We start from the raw sequence: 15552 nt of genomic DNA, 5'->3' as shown, positions 1-15552 counted from the left end.
GTAAATTGTGTCAAAGTGATTTAAAACACAAAATTTTCGCAAAATCGCGAAATTTAAGTGTCGCGAAATATGTGCACCTCAAAATCGCGAAATTAACATGTCGCAAAAATTTCATGTAATAAGGTATTACATAGGTCGAATTTTGATCTCCATGTGTTTTAAGGAGTATGCTTGGCCTCTGAATTTCGACCATGTGACGCCTTGTGCATTTCCTCCTCCTTCATACAAACCATTGGGATTAGCGTTATGGCAATTTTGATACCACCAGCCCCCCTTGAACTGCGATGCACAGTTGAAATTGTCATTTACGTCGTTGTCTCTATCTTTGGTCGTGAACATCATATTTCTAAAACGACAAGAAATGAGCAAACAGTGAACCTACTATTGCATTTTAATTACCAAAAGACCGTCATAATGGTAGTTAATGGCTATGGCGCGCACAGTTTTGGTAAATCTTTAGTATGCATCAAACTGTATTACGTTAAATTTGAAGTGAATCAATGTGGCCGGAACACACAGTAGTTTTTCAGCGCAGTGAATTTCTTTGAGCCTTGTGACCATTTCGAAATATTGCATGCAATAATGTGCGCAATATTTAAGAGAAACAATCATATTTCAACAAAATCCTGGAATTGCCTTCAACAACTCCACCCGTCATAGATTTATGAGAGCCTGGATTAAATAAGTGACCTTTCCTAGGTATCCTGTCCCATCGTGTGGAAAAAAATATATTTTTCTTCAATCAACAGAGCCCGGCTATTTATAGAACAAGTAACAGGTATCTGATAGAGATATTACAACTTTACAGGGTGATTGAAATGGTTTCGAAGGAATTCGAAAGATATTTTTTGGCTTCCCCCTGAATAACAACTGTTGTGCGGCTACTATTTATGCCGTTGCTATTTTGATTTTGGCATAGCTCCAAACATTAGAACTCACGTCGCCACGTCAGAAAAAGTCTTGATAAGAGATGTACAGTTGCACGAAATTACATTACAGTGTCTTTATAAAGAAAGTAAGGTGAGTCTGTCTTCGGGCCAAATAGCCCAGACGATCGGAGCTTTTTCCAGGTCATCGCATGAAGCGACTTAAAGACATTGCTTCTCTCCAGCTCCATGGATACAATTCATCGCATTTTAAGAAGGTACACGGTAATCTTTTGTAATGATCAGATCCAAAGGTAAAGGCCCAACAGGAGATCAACAAGTTTAAACAAAAAATTATTATAAAGCAGCAATGTGCCTTTTTCATACCTGATGGACTTACTAACATCTGCCAATGTGTCTTCCGCCGTGCCTCGGTATCCGTCGATCGTCAACCGATAGTTGTCGCCCTCGTCAGCCACGGAAAAGGTCGTGTACTCGGCATATCTTCGCTCTCCTTCGTAATCTGCCATATCAAATCGAAGCATCATGTTAGCAGACGCGGTCAGGCGGTGAAGATTATCGTTTCCAAGCCAGAACTCTCCACTTAGATTTCCAAAACCTTTTTTGTACGATGCCCAGTCGAGAAAGAAGTCCACAGATCCATCCATGCGCCTTTGGAAAGTTGTCCAACCACCGCCCTCAGTTGTCATGTCACACAGCACTTGAATGGGTTCTTGTTTGTCAGGATAAACCCAGTAAACACCGTCAGTTGTGAAACCATTTTGGTAATGATCACGACAGTTTTTGGAACATTCTAAAGTGAACAAAAAGTATACCAAGACATTTATATTGTTACATTTATATTTCCTCATCTTCAGCAAATCGAACTCGTATTAAAATGTAAAATAGGGTAGGAGACCTTTAACCAAGCTTTTAAATTGATTAACCTCATTTCTCATTTAATACCACTGAAGTTAGTTTGAAGACGATTCAAGAGCAAATTGCTTTTATAAAACTAAGAAAATAAAGTTTTTCCAACAAAGAGAAATTGTCAAAAAACACTAAGAAATTACCACTTTCTTTATATGTAAGTCGTTATTATACATCCCATTGGAAACTCATAGACAAGGCTGCAAGTAAACGTGTCAAGTCGTTGATCAATTGCAATACTGAGAGTCCCTACTAAAAAGTTACGAGCTGAGGTCCCTTCCATGCATATATTTCAAAAACATTATGAGGGGATTTGCAGGTTTTTAAAACAAACACTACGTTCGAAATTGAAGGCGTCTTCTGCCCTGTTTCCCACACAGAGTAGCTTTAATTGAACTATATCTACCTAGTCATCAAAATTGTCGCTGAACTGTATATTTGAAGTTCGTCTACCTTTGAAGCACTTGCAGATATGAGAGCCTGCTTTGTAGTCAGCAATACATACTTCATTCTCGTCGCACGGATTGTCTCTCTCGCATGTGCTCTGCCGGAGAGAAAAAGAATTAAAAAGCAACACTAAGACGGAATCCATCAGGAAATCGAGTAGTATTAATTTAAATAGGACAAAAATTGAATACTAGAATAATTTAAAATCTTATTACGTTATTTTCTGCAATTTCTTTTCAGAGCCTGAGAAAACGAATTTCAAAGTTTACAATCGTTAAAAACATGAAAGTTTAAAATCGTCTTTTAAACATCAATCGTTGGAATTCAGAAGAGCTTCGAAATTTATTTTCGATGTTTGGTGTTGTTGAAATGATTTCTTTTGATAAGATATTTGAAACATTAATACAAAAATTGGCAATAAAATGAAAATAATTTTGGTACATAATTTTGTCCAGTTAATACTCGAAGTCCTGGCGGATTCCGTCTTAAACTTTTCATTCTAAAGCTTGACATAGTTGTGTGCACAACACGTGCAATTCAAAGTCAGTATAACTCAAACAAATTCAAATTACAATAATAATTAAAGAATTATAGGCAGCCTTGAAACAATTAGTACGATATTGTTATCACGGTAAAACAAACTGTCTTTTTCGTTTCCATATTTTTTTCCTCCAAACGCCATTTCTTTGTTTATAAGGAAGTGGAAGTCTTTCCCATGTTTTATTACATGGGAAATTTCAGAGTAATGCTGCGTTTTTACAGCTACTTCGGGTTTTCCTAAACTTTAATTTCACAAGAAAGTTGTCCTTATCTTTTATACACCTCAGTTTTCACACTACTTTCAGGTAGTGAAAGCTTTTAGATCATCTTTATAAAATTATAATGAATTTATAAAACTTATAGAAATTTAAAAACATGCCAAAAAATATAATTAAAAGTCCACAATGACACATCGTACCCGGTTACTCGCATTTTTTCTCCTTATCTGTTGTCATTTGGGTTTCGTTGTTGTAAAGGTTTTGTTGCTTGAATTAATTAAGAAACGGAAATGTTTGGACTTAAAAAGCTTGCGTTTTCTGTCTAAAGTATTTTTACCTGTATTCCTCTGTATAACGCTCCGTCTTCCTTTGTAAAGTTCAAGTGGCCAACAAAACGATCCGAGTCACTTAGCTGGCATTTCCCTTGGATGGAATGAAAGTTGTACGACAAACAACGAGTTTCCTTGACGCATTCGTATTGACAAGAAATCTCGGAGGTCACTTCCAAGTCTTTTATGACGCTTCCGTTAAGTTTTTTACCCCTTATCGCCTTCGCAAAATTAATGGCTTCAAGGTCAGGCTCCGAACAACGATTTGAACCATGTACGTAGTTTGCAAGAACAAACGCAAGAATTACAGACATGTACATCTTTTTCATTAAGTGTTGCTATGTATTATTTGCAATCTTGTTTAAGACGGACGTGAAGAAAACTAAATTTCTACATAACGTTAATATTTAATCAAGCCAGAACGATAATTCCCTGGAGGTATCTTAACAAAGATCATTTTAATTAAATTTTCTCCTTCAGGAAAGTTCTTATTATAAATCAATTACTATTTCCTTTCAATGAATTGTATTGTGTTCCTTAAGGGCCGTCTTTAAAAATTTGAATTTATTCTTTTTAACCAAAATACTTCGACCAATGTCTATTTAAAAACCTTGTCTTTAACGCAACTTCCCGACTTAATCTGCCAGATTAGGATTAATAACGCGTTATCTCGACTTATAAGAAAAATCTTGATTATAACGCGAGATTTTGACTTGTAGCGCGAGATATGAACTTGACCGAGATGTGGATTTACTGTGCCGGACACCTTGAAAGTAATTAACTTGCATGAAATTCTTCATGCTCCTTGAATAGGTTTGTTGAGTAACTATGTAAATATTGACGTGTACGAAAGGTCACCCTTTAGGATTTCAGTATCTGTTTGTACTGGAGAAAACAATACACCGAGTACTCCAAGACACTTAAACTTTATTTTTCTTTGTAATGTTAACAATATCTAGTTGACAGCCCGCAGGTAGCAGTGGCTAATCTAGGCGTGCCAGTCCTACATCACATTTTATAAAGAATGAAAAAGAAAATAACTATTAATAAAAGATTGAATCGAGTCCTAAAAAAGGTCATGTCTATGAAGTTAAAAAATCCATTTAAATTATTCCTTCACTTTCTCCACATGACGTCATAATCAAGGCGATATTGCAATATTTGCTATGCTCAATTTTACTGTTATCAGAAACCCATAATTATAAGGGTTGAAACGTGTAACTCCCTATGATTCGCATTGTACAAAGCGTTTGCACATTCATTTACACTTCAAATTGCTATATTTAGATTAAATTAAATTCACAGCGCGCACTATAGCTCGCGCTCGATGGTGTAATCTTGTTTTTGAAGAAGTTCGGTTGAATAAAGTTACATTTGGTTAAATTCTCCTGTTTCATCTTCATGAAGTAGTCTGGAGAACTTCGCTTCCATACACTCAATGTATTTCTTAAGTTTCTGTAAGAAATATACCGCGTTTAGGTCGAAATTCTAGCAACTTACCGCAAAATCAAAAATTATGTTGCGTGTGTCATTACGTGTATAAAGCATTCGCATACAAAGTTTTCGTGTTTCCAGATATGGTACTAAGCAAAATGAATATTCAAACGCTGTGTGCGCGCGTTACACGTTTCAACCCTTATGGGTTTCTGCTGTTATTCAATAGAAATTCTACTCGTTTTATTTTACATCAGTTTAGGCTTCGTTACAACGAAGCGACTTCATAAAAAAAATTTCAGTCACGTTTTCTGTCAAAGTCGACGATATGAATGCCAACAAGATATAACAATACAGTTTCTAATTTATTTTTTTTTGAGCACATACAGACGAGCAAAACTACACCAGACTCAACTTGCTGTTGTGCTCAAACGGGAATTGTTTTGAATAAAAAAAAATTTTCTTAACCTACCTACTGTTGTGCTCTTCCAATGATCTTCAAGGCAATTACATTTTGTCACTTAGTAAGCCGAAAACAACTGGCAATGGACTCAACTACTCGTTTTCTTTCTTTTCAGCCAAACAATGGAACGCACAGCCAAACTTTATCAGAACAAGTGACTGAGTTCAAGAGCAGCTTCGAGAGCTCTACCTTCCTTTAGACGCTTTTGCTTATTTATACATTTTTTTCTTTGTAAATTGTGTAATATTTATATATTCCCTTTAGTCAATTTAAGTGTATTTCTCAAAGATACAGTGTATTAGCTACTGATATTTGTTAACTACTCTAAAATTCGACACACAATTAAGTTGATGTTATGTTATGTTTAAAAGCGAGGTTTAATTATCTGAAGATTTTGATTTCTGAAATTATCAGATTTATATATTTTATTAGCCATTTTGGTATGTAGTATCGCTGTATATTTTTACGAGTCTTGCAGTATTTTGGCGCCGAGCCCAAAAAACAATTCAAAATGCAAATGAAGAGTAAAAATGAGCAGCGATACCACACACAAAAAAGTCTAAAAAGAGATTTGTTATTCAACGGTTTCTTTTTCCAAAATGCTGCCTATCCACCTTTGTTGAATAATACGCGCAGTCAAGGAGAATACGGGACCTTTGAAACCTATTTGTAGTCGTTTCGCCCTTAATTTGTACTCGACGAAGCGGAGTTGTATAATAATACCTGTTATAGATGGAAAATATAGACGGCAAACTGATCCTAACGGCGTAAGCGGTCAAAAATAAACAGAATAGATAAAACAGCTAAAATGTAAAGAAAAAACCGGCGTATATTTCGGTCTGCAATACAAACCTTCCTTCTTCTTTTTTTCCGCCCAGCCCCTAAGGAAGGTTTGAATTGCAAACCGAAATATAGGGCTTTACATTTTAGTTGTTTTAGCTGCATTTTAGTTGCATTAGAGATGAAACAACACTAAACTGAATAGTGTCATGCAAATTTTACTTTGGTGTAAACAAATATAATAATAATAAATATGGTTTAATTTCTTTTTCCTCTGAAAGATTCAATCCGTATTTCTTCACTTATGCTCTGTAGACAAGAGCAGTCTAGAAAAAGTCGTTTTATGCGAAGTTGTTGCTAAGTAACATAATGTAATCTGACGTAACAACTTGCAAAGTGTTCGTGTTAGTTCTGATTAGACATTCCTTACGTGAGTGCCAGTAAAAAGGTGAAACATCAGTGTAAAGTTGCAACACGAAGGCATTTACAAATTGCTTGTGATTAATCATTTTCCCCTGTCTTCTTCTTTTTTATTACCAATAGCTAGTAAAATAGTTCAGGAAATAATTTCCTTTGATCTCATAAATTTTTCAAAAACTTCAAAGTGTAAATTAACTGCAACTGGAAATTTATTTTAAATTTCACTCGGTGAGTTTGTGCGATTTTGTTAGACTTTCAAGAATCTTATTATGTTCATTAATTACTTTAAAGTTATCACGGGACAATGTGATTAATTGTGATAGTTATAATCGTTAAGACAACTTTTCATTTGCTTAGTTCACTACAATACTAAAAAGCATTGCATTTACAGAGTGTCACTGGGGTCGAACTTTGATCTCCATGTTTTTTAAGGAGTACTCCTGGCCTCTAAATGATGTCCATGTGATTCCTTCTCCATATCCTCCTCCTTGATACAAACCATTGGGATTGACATTATGACAGCCATTGTACCACCAGCCTCCTTTAAAATGGAATGCGCAGTTGCCATTACCATTTACATCGTTGTCTCTATCTTTGGTCGTGAACTGCATATTACTAAAACGGTAAAAAAGAGGAAATAATAAACATTTTGAAATGAACGAAATGATCCTCGCAGTGTGTAAGCAATTAAATTGCATTTTTTAGCATAAAAAAACTCAAGGCCACAACGGATTTGAACCCATGACCTCCGCGATACCGGTGCGTTGCTCTACCAACTGAGCTATGAAGCCTTGATATGTTGGGAGCTGGTTAATTGTGGGTGCTTATGTCCCGTATGTGGGGTAGATGACAAAGTGAATATATGAAAGACATACATGCGAACTGCAGATAAATGATGAAATGAATGAAATGATCCTCGCAGTGTGTTAGCACTTTAAGCAATTGCATTTTTTAGCCATTTTTTTTTTTTCAGGCTAAAAAAAGCAATTGCTTAAATTGCTCACACACTGCGAGGATCATTTCATTCATTTCATTATTTATCCGCAGATCACATGTATGTCTTTCATATATTCACTTTGTTAATAAACAATTTATCTATCACATTCCACTTAGCTTTATTGAAGGAAATCAACGCTCCGCAATAGGCCTTATTACGGTTTTCGACGCCATCTTGACGAGTAGGCAAAGCGGGTAGAAATTACAGTGTTTGTATGGGAATCCGACGGCAAATATCTTTTACAAAAATTGAATTCTGGACAGCTTCTGAATTGTAAAGTTAAGATACTAGGCAAAAGTTTTATTCGCCGAGTTTGAAGGATGAAGCTTGGCTAGAAAGCGTTCAGTTACGTTTTTAATTTCCCATACATTTGTCTGTATTTTTTTTCGCATGATAGAAGCGGTTCTCGGGAAAAATTATTAACCACTTTGCCTACTCGTCAAGATGGCGTCGAAAACCATGATAAGGCCTATTAAACTCAGTTTACATCAACCCAATGTCGGCCTTACGTAAGTCCAACACTAACCCAAATCGACCCTTCACAGATTTTTCACTAAGCTTATCTTTTCCTTTCATTTATTGATTATACACTGCAAACTAATTGAGAGATGATATGCTTGCTACATACCTGATGGGCTTACTTAAAGATAACAGCGAGTCTCCCGCCGTGCCTTGGTATCCGTCGATCGTCACCCGATAGTTGTCGCTTTCGTCGGCCACGGAGAAAGTCACGTACTCGGCATATCTTCGGTCACCTTCGTAATCCTCCATATCAAATCGAAGCACCATGTTAGCAGACGCGGTCAGGCGGTGAAGATTATCGTTTCCCAGCCAGAACTCTCCATTCAGATTTCCAAAACCTTTTTTGTACGATGCCCAGTCGAGAAAGAAGTCCACGGATCCATCCATACGCCTTTGAAATGTTGTCCAACCACCTCCCTCAGTTGTCATGTCACACAGCACTTGAATGGGTTCTTGTTCGTCAGGATAAACCCAATATACACCGTCAGTTGTGGAACCGTTTTGGTAATGCTCACGACAGTTTCTAGGGCATTCTGAGATAAAAAATAAAAAATAAACAAAGAATACTTAACATTGCCTTTAAAGTATTTATAACAGTTTCTGGGGCATTCTAAATAAATACCAAAACATTGACTGTATTAATTATGCATGTTAAAAAATTGGTTGAATTTGTAATACAACTTTCTCGAAAACTTCCCTGAAATATGTTGAAAGAGTGATACCGAATTAAACTAAATTGCTGGGATTTACTATAACATCTTCAAACCTTTTTTCGAAACATCTTATGAAGGCATCTTTAATATTTAATTTTCCAGACACTTTAGCTTGAAAATGGCTGTGGAAACCTGACAGGTTATAACAAGTTCTTGTACCTTTGAAGCATTTGCAGAAGTGAGTGCCTGCTTTGTAGTCAGCAATGCATACTTCATTTTCTTTGCACGGATTGTCTCTTTCGCAGATGCTCTGAGCAGAAAAAGAAAAAGGCAGCTAAAATGATTACCATAACTTTTTTCATTTTTTCAATTTTAAACCCAACATGATTTGCACAAAACATTGTCATTACTTGACTTCAGTTGGCAGGAAAATAAAAAGAATAATCTTTTTACCAGCTCTGTCATCTAAACAATATGAGAATTCTTCGAGTACAGTAGAATCCTGATTTTACGTCGAACCTCCAGGAGAAACGAAAATTTCTTCGAGAAATCGTGTGTAAGGTTACAGAGAAGTACCTCGAGGAACCGAGGGCTCCAGAAATCGGGATTGTACTGCAGTTGTATCGAGCACTTTGTAAAATGTACCGTCCTGATCGTTTTTTTTTTTCCTTTAGGTTCAATTCCTTTTTCGTTCTACCGCATCTCTTCCCTGGCGAAGCTTAAACATCTACATCCCAATTTCTTACCTGTATTCCACTGTATAACGCACCGTCTACCTTTGTAAAATTAACGTGTCCAACAAAACGATCCGAGTCACTTAGCTGGCATTTCCCTTGGATGGAATGAAAGTTGTACGACAAACAACGAGTTTCTTTGACGCACTCAAATTGACAAGATGTTTCGGATGACACTTCCAAGTCTTTAATGACGTTCCCTTCGAGTTTACTGCCTTTTACAGGTTCTGCAAAATTGATTGCTTTGAAGTCAGGATCCGTAAAACGACTTGAACCTTGCACATAGTTTGCAAGGGAAAACGATAGAAGTACATACATGTACATCCTCTAACTGACAGAGCTTTGTTGAGGATAATTTACAAACTGAAGTCAAATGAAATATGTGGGTAAGTTTTGTTTTCGGTGTTAGATGAATAATTGATAATTACCCCCTTGATAATGCAATGATAATTACCCCCTTGAGAGCTCTTTTTTGGCAATCCTGTGATTAGCTTTTTCTTGATTAACTTAAAGCTCCTCTTGAAAGGTCCCATTAAATAATTCACACCTTTCTCTTCTAAACACCTAGTTAACATTATGAAACATTATGTATGCTGATACTCTTGTAAGTAAACATTCATCCAGTTAATACATACCATATTCTTTGGTAACATTCGGAAGCTGTATTTCGCGATTTTTTTTAATTTCGCGATTTTGCTACAGCTTTAATTAAAAGTTTTCATCTCTTTCTTTGCAAATTTTGCTCCTCGCGGTGTTTTAATTAACTGATTATAGTACCCAATATAAACAACATTCTAACCACTGCAAGCCTGGCATCATCTATAACTTCCTATTGTAGCTTTAGCAGATACATTTTCAATTTGTATGGGTTCTCTTTCCGCTATGTCGTCCGGATCTGAGTTAAAATGGCTCATGCTGAAAATTCTTATTTATCGACCGGTTTTAGGCTGAAAATAGTTTTGTGAATATTCCGTTTTAGAATATATTGAGGTATCATTTACAAGTGTTTGGTGTATAACTTTATTCTTGCAGAATGTTATTAGTTAGTTAATAATTTGTATGGTTTGGTTCTAGTGACTAGAAACCTTTTCTAGTTGGCCTTCAAAGAATTGACATTCCGGCGGTTAAAATTGATTTTGTAAATAAGTTAAGTAACTCATTTGCGCGCAGCAAGTGATCGGTATATCAACACAATAATTTTGGAGTCTTTACAGACAGTTGTTGAACCCTTGACACACAACCATACAATGTCTGTAAATTTGCGTTCTTCAAATCATAATAATATGAAGATAAAAGTCCTTCTTTATACAGTGAAACCACTTCAGTTATAAAAAGAAACTGATATCAACATGGGCTCTGCTTAAAAAATACGATCTAAAAAAGTTATAAAAGTACATAGAATATACAGTTGAATCACGATAACTCGAACCTTCTTTCAAGGGAAATTGAAAAAGGTTCGAGTTATCGGGAGTTCGAGTTGTCGAGGGTAATTAGTAAGAAAATGACCTGAAGGGGAATCGAAAAAGGTTCGAGTTAGCGGGGGGTTCGAGTTACTGAGGGTTCGAGTTATCGAGATTCACTTGTACATGTAAGTGGACTAAAATCATGAACTTACAATAAAAACTCTTGGTTACTAGTACAGTTATAATAAATAACAGCTTGTTAATATAAAAAGGAAAGTTAAGTTGAATCCAATGGACGTTTTCTAAATAAGAGCTTGTCCAAGAATGCGAGTCTTTAAATGAGATTAAAGTTATTTAACCAAAAAGTAACTTTGTACAAATGTTTTGTACAAAGTTTCTGTTATTTTTAAAAGTGTATATAGAATTCCATGATTTTGAAAATTTCTGTATAGGGAAACATTATAGGGTCAACCTCGTGTTATCCTTTTCAAGGTGAATTTTAAACATTGTGTACTTTTTGTTTCATCTTGAATAAAAGCATATGTTTATGCTTGTACTTATATTTATGTTTATATTTATGTTTATATTATTCAGAGATGATTTCGGAAAACAACTGTATTGGCTCTAAAGCCACAGGTTTTAGAGTTCTAAATTGGTATTAAAAGAAGCTTGTGGAATAAAGATAACAACACAAAGTTATGTTCTTTTTCTCTACAATATATTCCATTGATCCACTTCCTTTCATGCGGGTGTTGACTTGCAAAGTTAAAACTCTGCATATTTACGGTCCAGTACATTTCTTGTATCGTTGATAAACTGTATTCTCAGATTGCGGAGTATGTTGTAAAATGATGAGTTGGGAAGAATCGGCTGCAGACGTGTTGCCTAGTAACATGACATCATGTGATTTGACGTTATGCTTAGTGCTTGTGCTTGTCCTAATTTGACAATTACAATTAAAAACTCGTTGGCCATATTTTAACGACGATTTGCCAACTGAAAAAGCCTTCTTCCCAAGTTATTAAGGAAGGCTTTATTTTAAACGTACAAGTCAATTCTTGTACCCTGTTAATCATATATAGAATTTTCTTAGTTATGCTCGCGAAACAATGCAATTACCTACACTAGCAATAATAGCTGGAGGCAGTTTGCTTTTGAAATATATGTTGCCCAGTTCAGTACAGTTCAGCAAAAACCCGCGGTAGGAACCCAATTTTTCCAGGTTAGCCTAAACAGGTTCTTGCATAAATAGTAATAACACAATTTTAGGCCAATGCAGTGTCTTAATACGTTCTTATTTTCTGAAGAAACATTTTCATTGTTGCTAATAGAATTGTTAGTGTTATTCAGCCTTTCCCTTATATTAAAATTGCAAATTATTTTATTTATATTTATGTCATTGTATCAATAATAATATTTTATGGTTTTCAACATTGGCATTTACATTGCAACTGGAGTGATAAGGCACCTAGGCGTCCTCAAAGAGGATCCAGGATCTTGGCTTAATTGTCTCATTTCCCTTAAAGTAAACATTTTTTATCCATTCTAGAAAATAAGAACCTGTGTCCAAATTTTAGGCTAAAGAGGTTCTTCTAATTGGAAAATTTTAGCCTAACAGGTTCTTAAATGTGGGGTTGTTACTCGCGGGTTTTTACTGTACTAAATGCTTTAACAAAGTCAGTCACTGTGGTCGAACTTTGATCTCAATATGTTTTAAGGAGTATTCCTGGCCTCTGAATGACGACCATGTGATTCCTTGTGCATGTCCTCCTCCTTGATACAAACCATTGGGATTGGCGTTATGGCATCCATTATACCACCAGCCTCCATAATTATTCACTGCACAGTTGGCATTACTATTAACGTCGTTGTCTCTGTCCTTGGTTGTGAACTGCATATTACTGAAACAACATAAAAGGGGAAACGGTAAACATTTCTTATCCGTGGAGCTCCTGCGCGCGATGCGCGCCAGCGGAGCACCACGGGTAAGGATTTTTGGTAAACCCATGAAGCCAAAAAATTTGGTGGCGTACGCCCGCCCGCGCCTACAGACTCTCGGGGAGGGGGAGGGGAGTCCCAAGGCAACCCAACCAGGGGGAGACAATCTTGTTCCTCCTTGGATAACCAGAAATGTGTGATGTAAATGACTAAGATCTTTGATATTGTACATTCTAATGAGAGAACATTTCGATATACAATTAAGTATAAAAATAAGCGAAAATAAGCCACGACGTTTCGAACTCATCTTGAGTTCATTATCAAGTAGATAAAAATAAAATAACGGTTATTTTATTCTTATCTACTTGATAATGAACTCAAGATGAGTTCGAAACGTCGTGGATATTGTACATCCATGGTATATTTACTGCTGTGTAATGCAAAGATTTCCAGCCCTAAGAAAAACCCTAATTTGAACACAGGTAAAAAAATAGACAGTCGAATCCCGATTTCTCGAATATCAAGTGGAAACGAAAATTGCCTTGGGAAATCGGGGGTAAAATAACAAAGATGTACTATCCAAGGGGAACGAAAATTGTTCAGAGAAATCGGGAGTTTCGAGAAACTGAGGGTTCGAGAAATCGAGATTCTACTGTAATTTTACTGTGGTGATATCGATTACTTTAATTATGTTTGATGCCATGTTTTACCCTTTACTTAAATTTGTCGGTCTATAGATTAAATATCTTTGGAACTTCCTCGAAAGTCTTCGACAAAACTTCGGAAATTTAGGTGATCTTCTGTAATCTTCGGAAGTTTTACTCAAAATGTCCGGAAACGTTTGTATTACCTTCAGACATTATTCATAGAATCTTCGGAAATCTTGGGAAAGTCACCAAAAGCTTCATAATCAGTAATTCTATAAATTAAGCAAAATAATACATGTTTGCTTGGAGATATGAAATTTCTCTTCGAGTGTTCAACGCTATGTCTCACTTGTCCGCTGCGCTCACTCGTGAGATATCGAGTTGAACACTCAAGAAATTTCATTTCTCTTCACACCCATGCATTATTCTACAAATCATATTTCCACTACCGGAAGAAATCAACGCTCCATGAAATTTATAAACAGAATATTTACATTGACCCCAAGTCGATCCAACATCGGCCCAATAGCGGCCCATCATTCATCCCACATCACGATCAAACCCAAATCGACCTTTTATCATTCTTTCAATAAGCTTATCTTTTCCATTTAATAACTGGATTATACACTGCTGACTAAACAGTGATATGCTCGTAACATACCTGATGGGCTTATTTAAAGATATCAGCGAGTCTCCCGCCGTGCCTTGGTATCCGTCGATCGTCACCCGATAATTATCACTCTCGTCGGCAACGGAGAAGGTCGTGTACTCGGCATATCTTCGGTCACCATCGTAATCCTCCATATCAACTCGAAGCATCATGTTAGCAGACGCGGTCAGGCGGTAAAGATTATCATTTCCGAGCCAGAACTCTCCATTAAGATTTCCAAAACCTTGTTTGTACGATGCCCAGTCGAGAAAGAAGTCCACGGATCCATCCATACGCCTTTGAAAAGTTGTCCAACCACCACCGTCAGTTGTCATGTCACACAGCACTTGAATGGGTTCTTGTTTGTCAGGATAAACCCAATATACACCGTCAAATGTGGAACCGTTTTGGTAATGATCACGACAGTTTCTAGAGCATTCTAACACGGAAAAAAAAGAATACCAAGACATTGCCTTTATAATGTTTATAATTGTTTCTGGGGCATTCTAAATAAATACCAAAACAATGACTGTATTAATTATGCATGTTAAAAATTGGTTGAATTTGTAATACAACTTTCTCCAAAAACTTACCTACAATATTTAATCAAATAAACTGAATTGCTAGGTTTCGGTATAAAATCTTCAAACATTCTTTCAAAACATCTTCATTTGTTCAGTACGCGTCTTTACTCATTAGATTTCCGTACACTGAAGCTTCAAGTGTAGAAACCTACTCGTGAAAATGTCCGCGCAAACCTACCTTTAAAGCACTTGCAGAAGTGAGTGCCTGCTTCGTAGTCCGCAGTGCATACTTCATTCTCTTTGCACGGATTGTCTCTTTCGCAGATGCTCTAAACAGAAAAATAAAACATAACTTCATGTTTTCCATTTTAAAACCCAACATGATTTGCACAAGACACTATTATTTTTACTCTTTGCAGGACAATAATAGGAATAGTCTTTTTTAGTAGCTCAGTTAAGTTACATCTAGATATGTAAATAGTCCTCGAGTTATATCGAGTTATACCAAATACTTTGTAATAATGTGCAATCTTGTTCCCCTTTTTCCTCAAGGTCCAAAGCGTTATGTAAATCTTACTTCCCCATCTTCTTAAACCTGTAAATCTTAATATTTTACCTGTGTTCCTCTGTATAACGCTCCGTCTTCCTGTGTAAAGTTCACGTGACCAACAAAACGATCCGAGTCACTTAGCTGGCATTTCCCTTGGATGGAATGAAAGTTGTACGACAAACAACGAGTTTCTTTGACGCATTCAAATTGACAAGATTTTTCGGATGTCACTTCCAAGTTTTTTATGACGTTCCCATCGAGTTTTCGGCCACCTACAGCCTCTGCAAAATTGATTGCTTTGAAGTGAGGCTCCGTGATACGATTTGAGCCTTGCACATAGTTTGCAAGGGAAAACGCTACAAGTGCATACATGTACATCCTCTAACTGAACTTTGTTAAGGATTATGTACAGACTGAAGTCAACTGAATTACGTGGGTAAATTTTGATCTCGAATTAAGATGAATAATTGATAATAATTTAAGCAATGATTATAACCCCCTTGAGAGT

The 15552-nt window shown here is 36.2% G+C and overlaps 3 protein-coding genes across 4 annotated transcripts; all 3 read right to left on the bottom strand.

Moving 5' to 3' along the window:
• Nucleotides 1-79: 79 nt before the first annotated feature.
• LOC144642505 (ficolin-1-like) lies at nucleotides 80-3658 on the bottom strand. The gene is made up of 4 exons (XM_078501469.1): nucleotides 3339-3658; nucleotides 2250-2340; nucleotides 1254-1680; nucleotides 80-346 (listed from the first exon to the last, which is right to left on the bottom strand). The coding sequence occupies exons 1-4, from the start codon at nucleotides 3648-3650 to the stop codon at nucleotides 127-129; spliced, it is 1050 nt and encodes a 349-aa protein (XP_078357595.1). The 5' UTR covers nucleotides 3651-3658; the 3' UTR covers nucleotides 80-126.
• A 2486-nt stretch (nucleotides 3659-6144) lies between these two features.
• Nucleotides 6145-9949, bottom strand: LOC144642504 (ficolin-2-like). 2 transcript variants are annotated; one of them, XM_078501467.1, is made up of 4 exons: nucleotides 9346-9949; nucleotides 8819-8909; nucleotides 8053-8479; nucleotides 6145-7042 (listed from the first exon to the last, which is right to left on the bottom strand). In XM_078501467.1, exons 1-4 carry the CDS (start codon nucleotides 9655-9657, stop codon nucleotides 6823-6825), a joined length of 1050 nt encoding a protein of 349 aa, XP_078357593.1. In that variant the 5' UTR covers nucleotides 9658-9949; the 3' UTR covers nucleotides 6145-6822. The 2 variants fall into 2 exon arrangements, with proteins under 2 accessions (XP_078357593.1, XP_078357594.1); XM_078501468.1 differs by having other exon boundaries at nucleotides 6874-7042; nucleotides 8066-8479.
• Nucleotides 9950-11311: 1362 nt separating this feature from the next.
• LOC144642503 (ficolin-2-like) lies at nucleotides 11312-15552 on the bottom strand. The gene is made up of 4 exons (XM_078501466.1): nucleotides 15111-15552; nucleotides 14733-14823; nucleotides 13983-14409; nucleotides 11312-12637 (listed from the first exon to the last, which is right to left on the bottom strand). Exons 1-4 carry the CDS (start codon nucleotides 15420-15422, stop codon nucleotides 12418-12420), a joined length of 1050 nt encoding a protein of 349 aa, XP_078357592.1. The 5' UTR covers nucleotides 15423-15552; the 3' UTR covers nucleotides 11312-12417.

This window comes from Oculina patagonica, chromosome 2 (genome assembly GCF_052425735.1).
Source record: "Oculina patagonica isolate OP01 chromosome 2, crgOcupat, whole genome shotgun sequence".
NCBI classification, from domain to species: domain Eukaryota; kingdom Metazoa; phylum Cnidaria; class Anthozoa; order Scleractinia; family Oculinidae; genus Oculina; species Oculina patagonica.
This window is presented reverse-complemented; position numbering and strand designations above follow the sequence as displayed.

Coding starts and splice junctions, on each gene's coding strand:
- LOC144642505 (XM_078501469.1), bottom strand. CDS start 3,650: ATGTACATGTCTGTAATTCTTGCGTTTGTTCTTGCAAACTACGTACAT. Junction 2,341..3,338: donor CGTTATACAGAGGAATACAG/GTAAAAATACTT, acceptor TCTCTCCGGCAG/AGCACATGCGAGAGAGACAA. Junction 347..1,253: donor GATGTTAGTAAGTCCATCAG/GTATGAAAAAGG, acceptor TTGTCGTTTTAG/AAATATGATGTTCACGACCA.
- LOC144642504 (XM_078501467.1), bottom strand. CDS start 9,657: ATGTACATGTATGTACTTCTATCGTTTTCCCTTGCAAACTATGTGCAA. Junction 8,910..9,345: donor CGTTATACAGTGGAATACAG/GTAAGAAATTGG, acceptor TTTTCTGCTCAG/AGCATCTGCGAAAGAGACAA. Junction 7,043..8,052: donor TCTTTAAGTAAGCCCATCAG/GTATGTAGCAAG, acceptor TTACCGTTTTAG/TAATATGCAGTTCACGACCA.
- LOC144642503 (XM_078501466.1), bottom strand. CDS start 15,422: ATGTACATGTATGCACTTGTAGCGTTTTCCCTTGCAAACTATGTGCAA. Junction 14,824..15,110: donor CGTTATACAGAGGAACACAG/GTAAAATATTAA, acceptor TTTTCTGTTTAG/AGCATCTGCGAAAGAGACAA. Junction 14,410..14,732: donor CTTCTGCAAGTGCTTTAAAG/GTAGGTTTGCGC, acceptor TTTCCGTGTTAG/AATGCTCTAGAAACTGTCGT.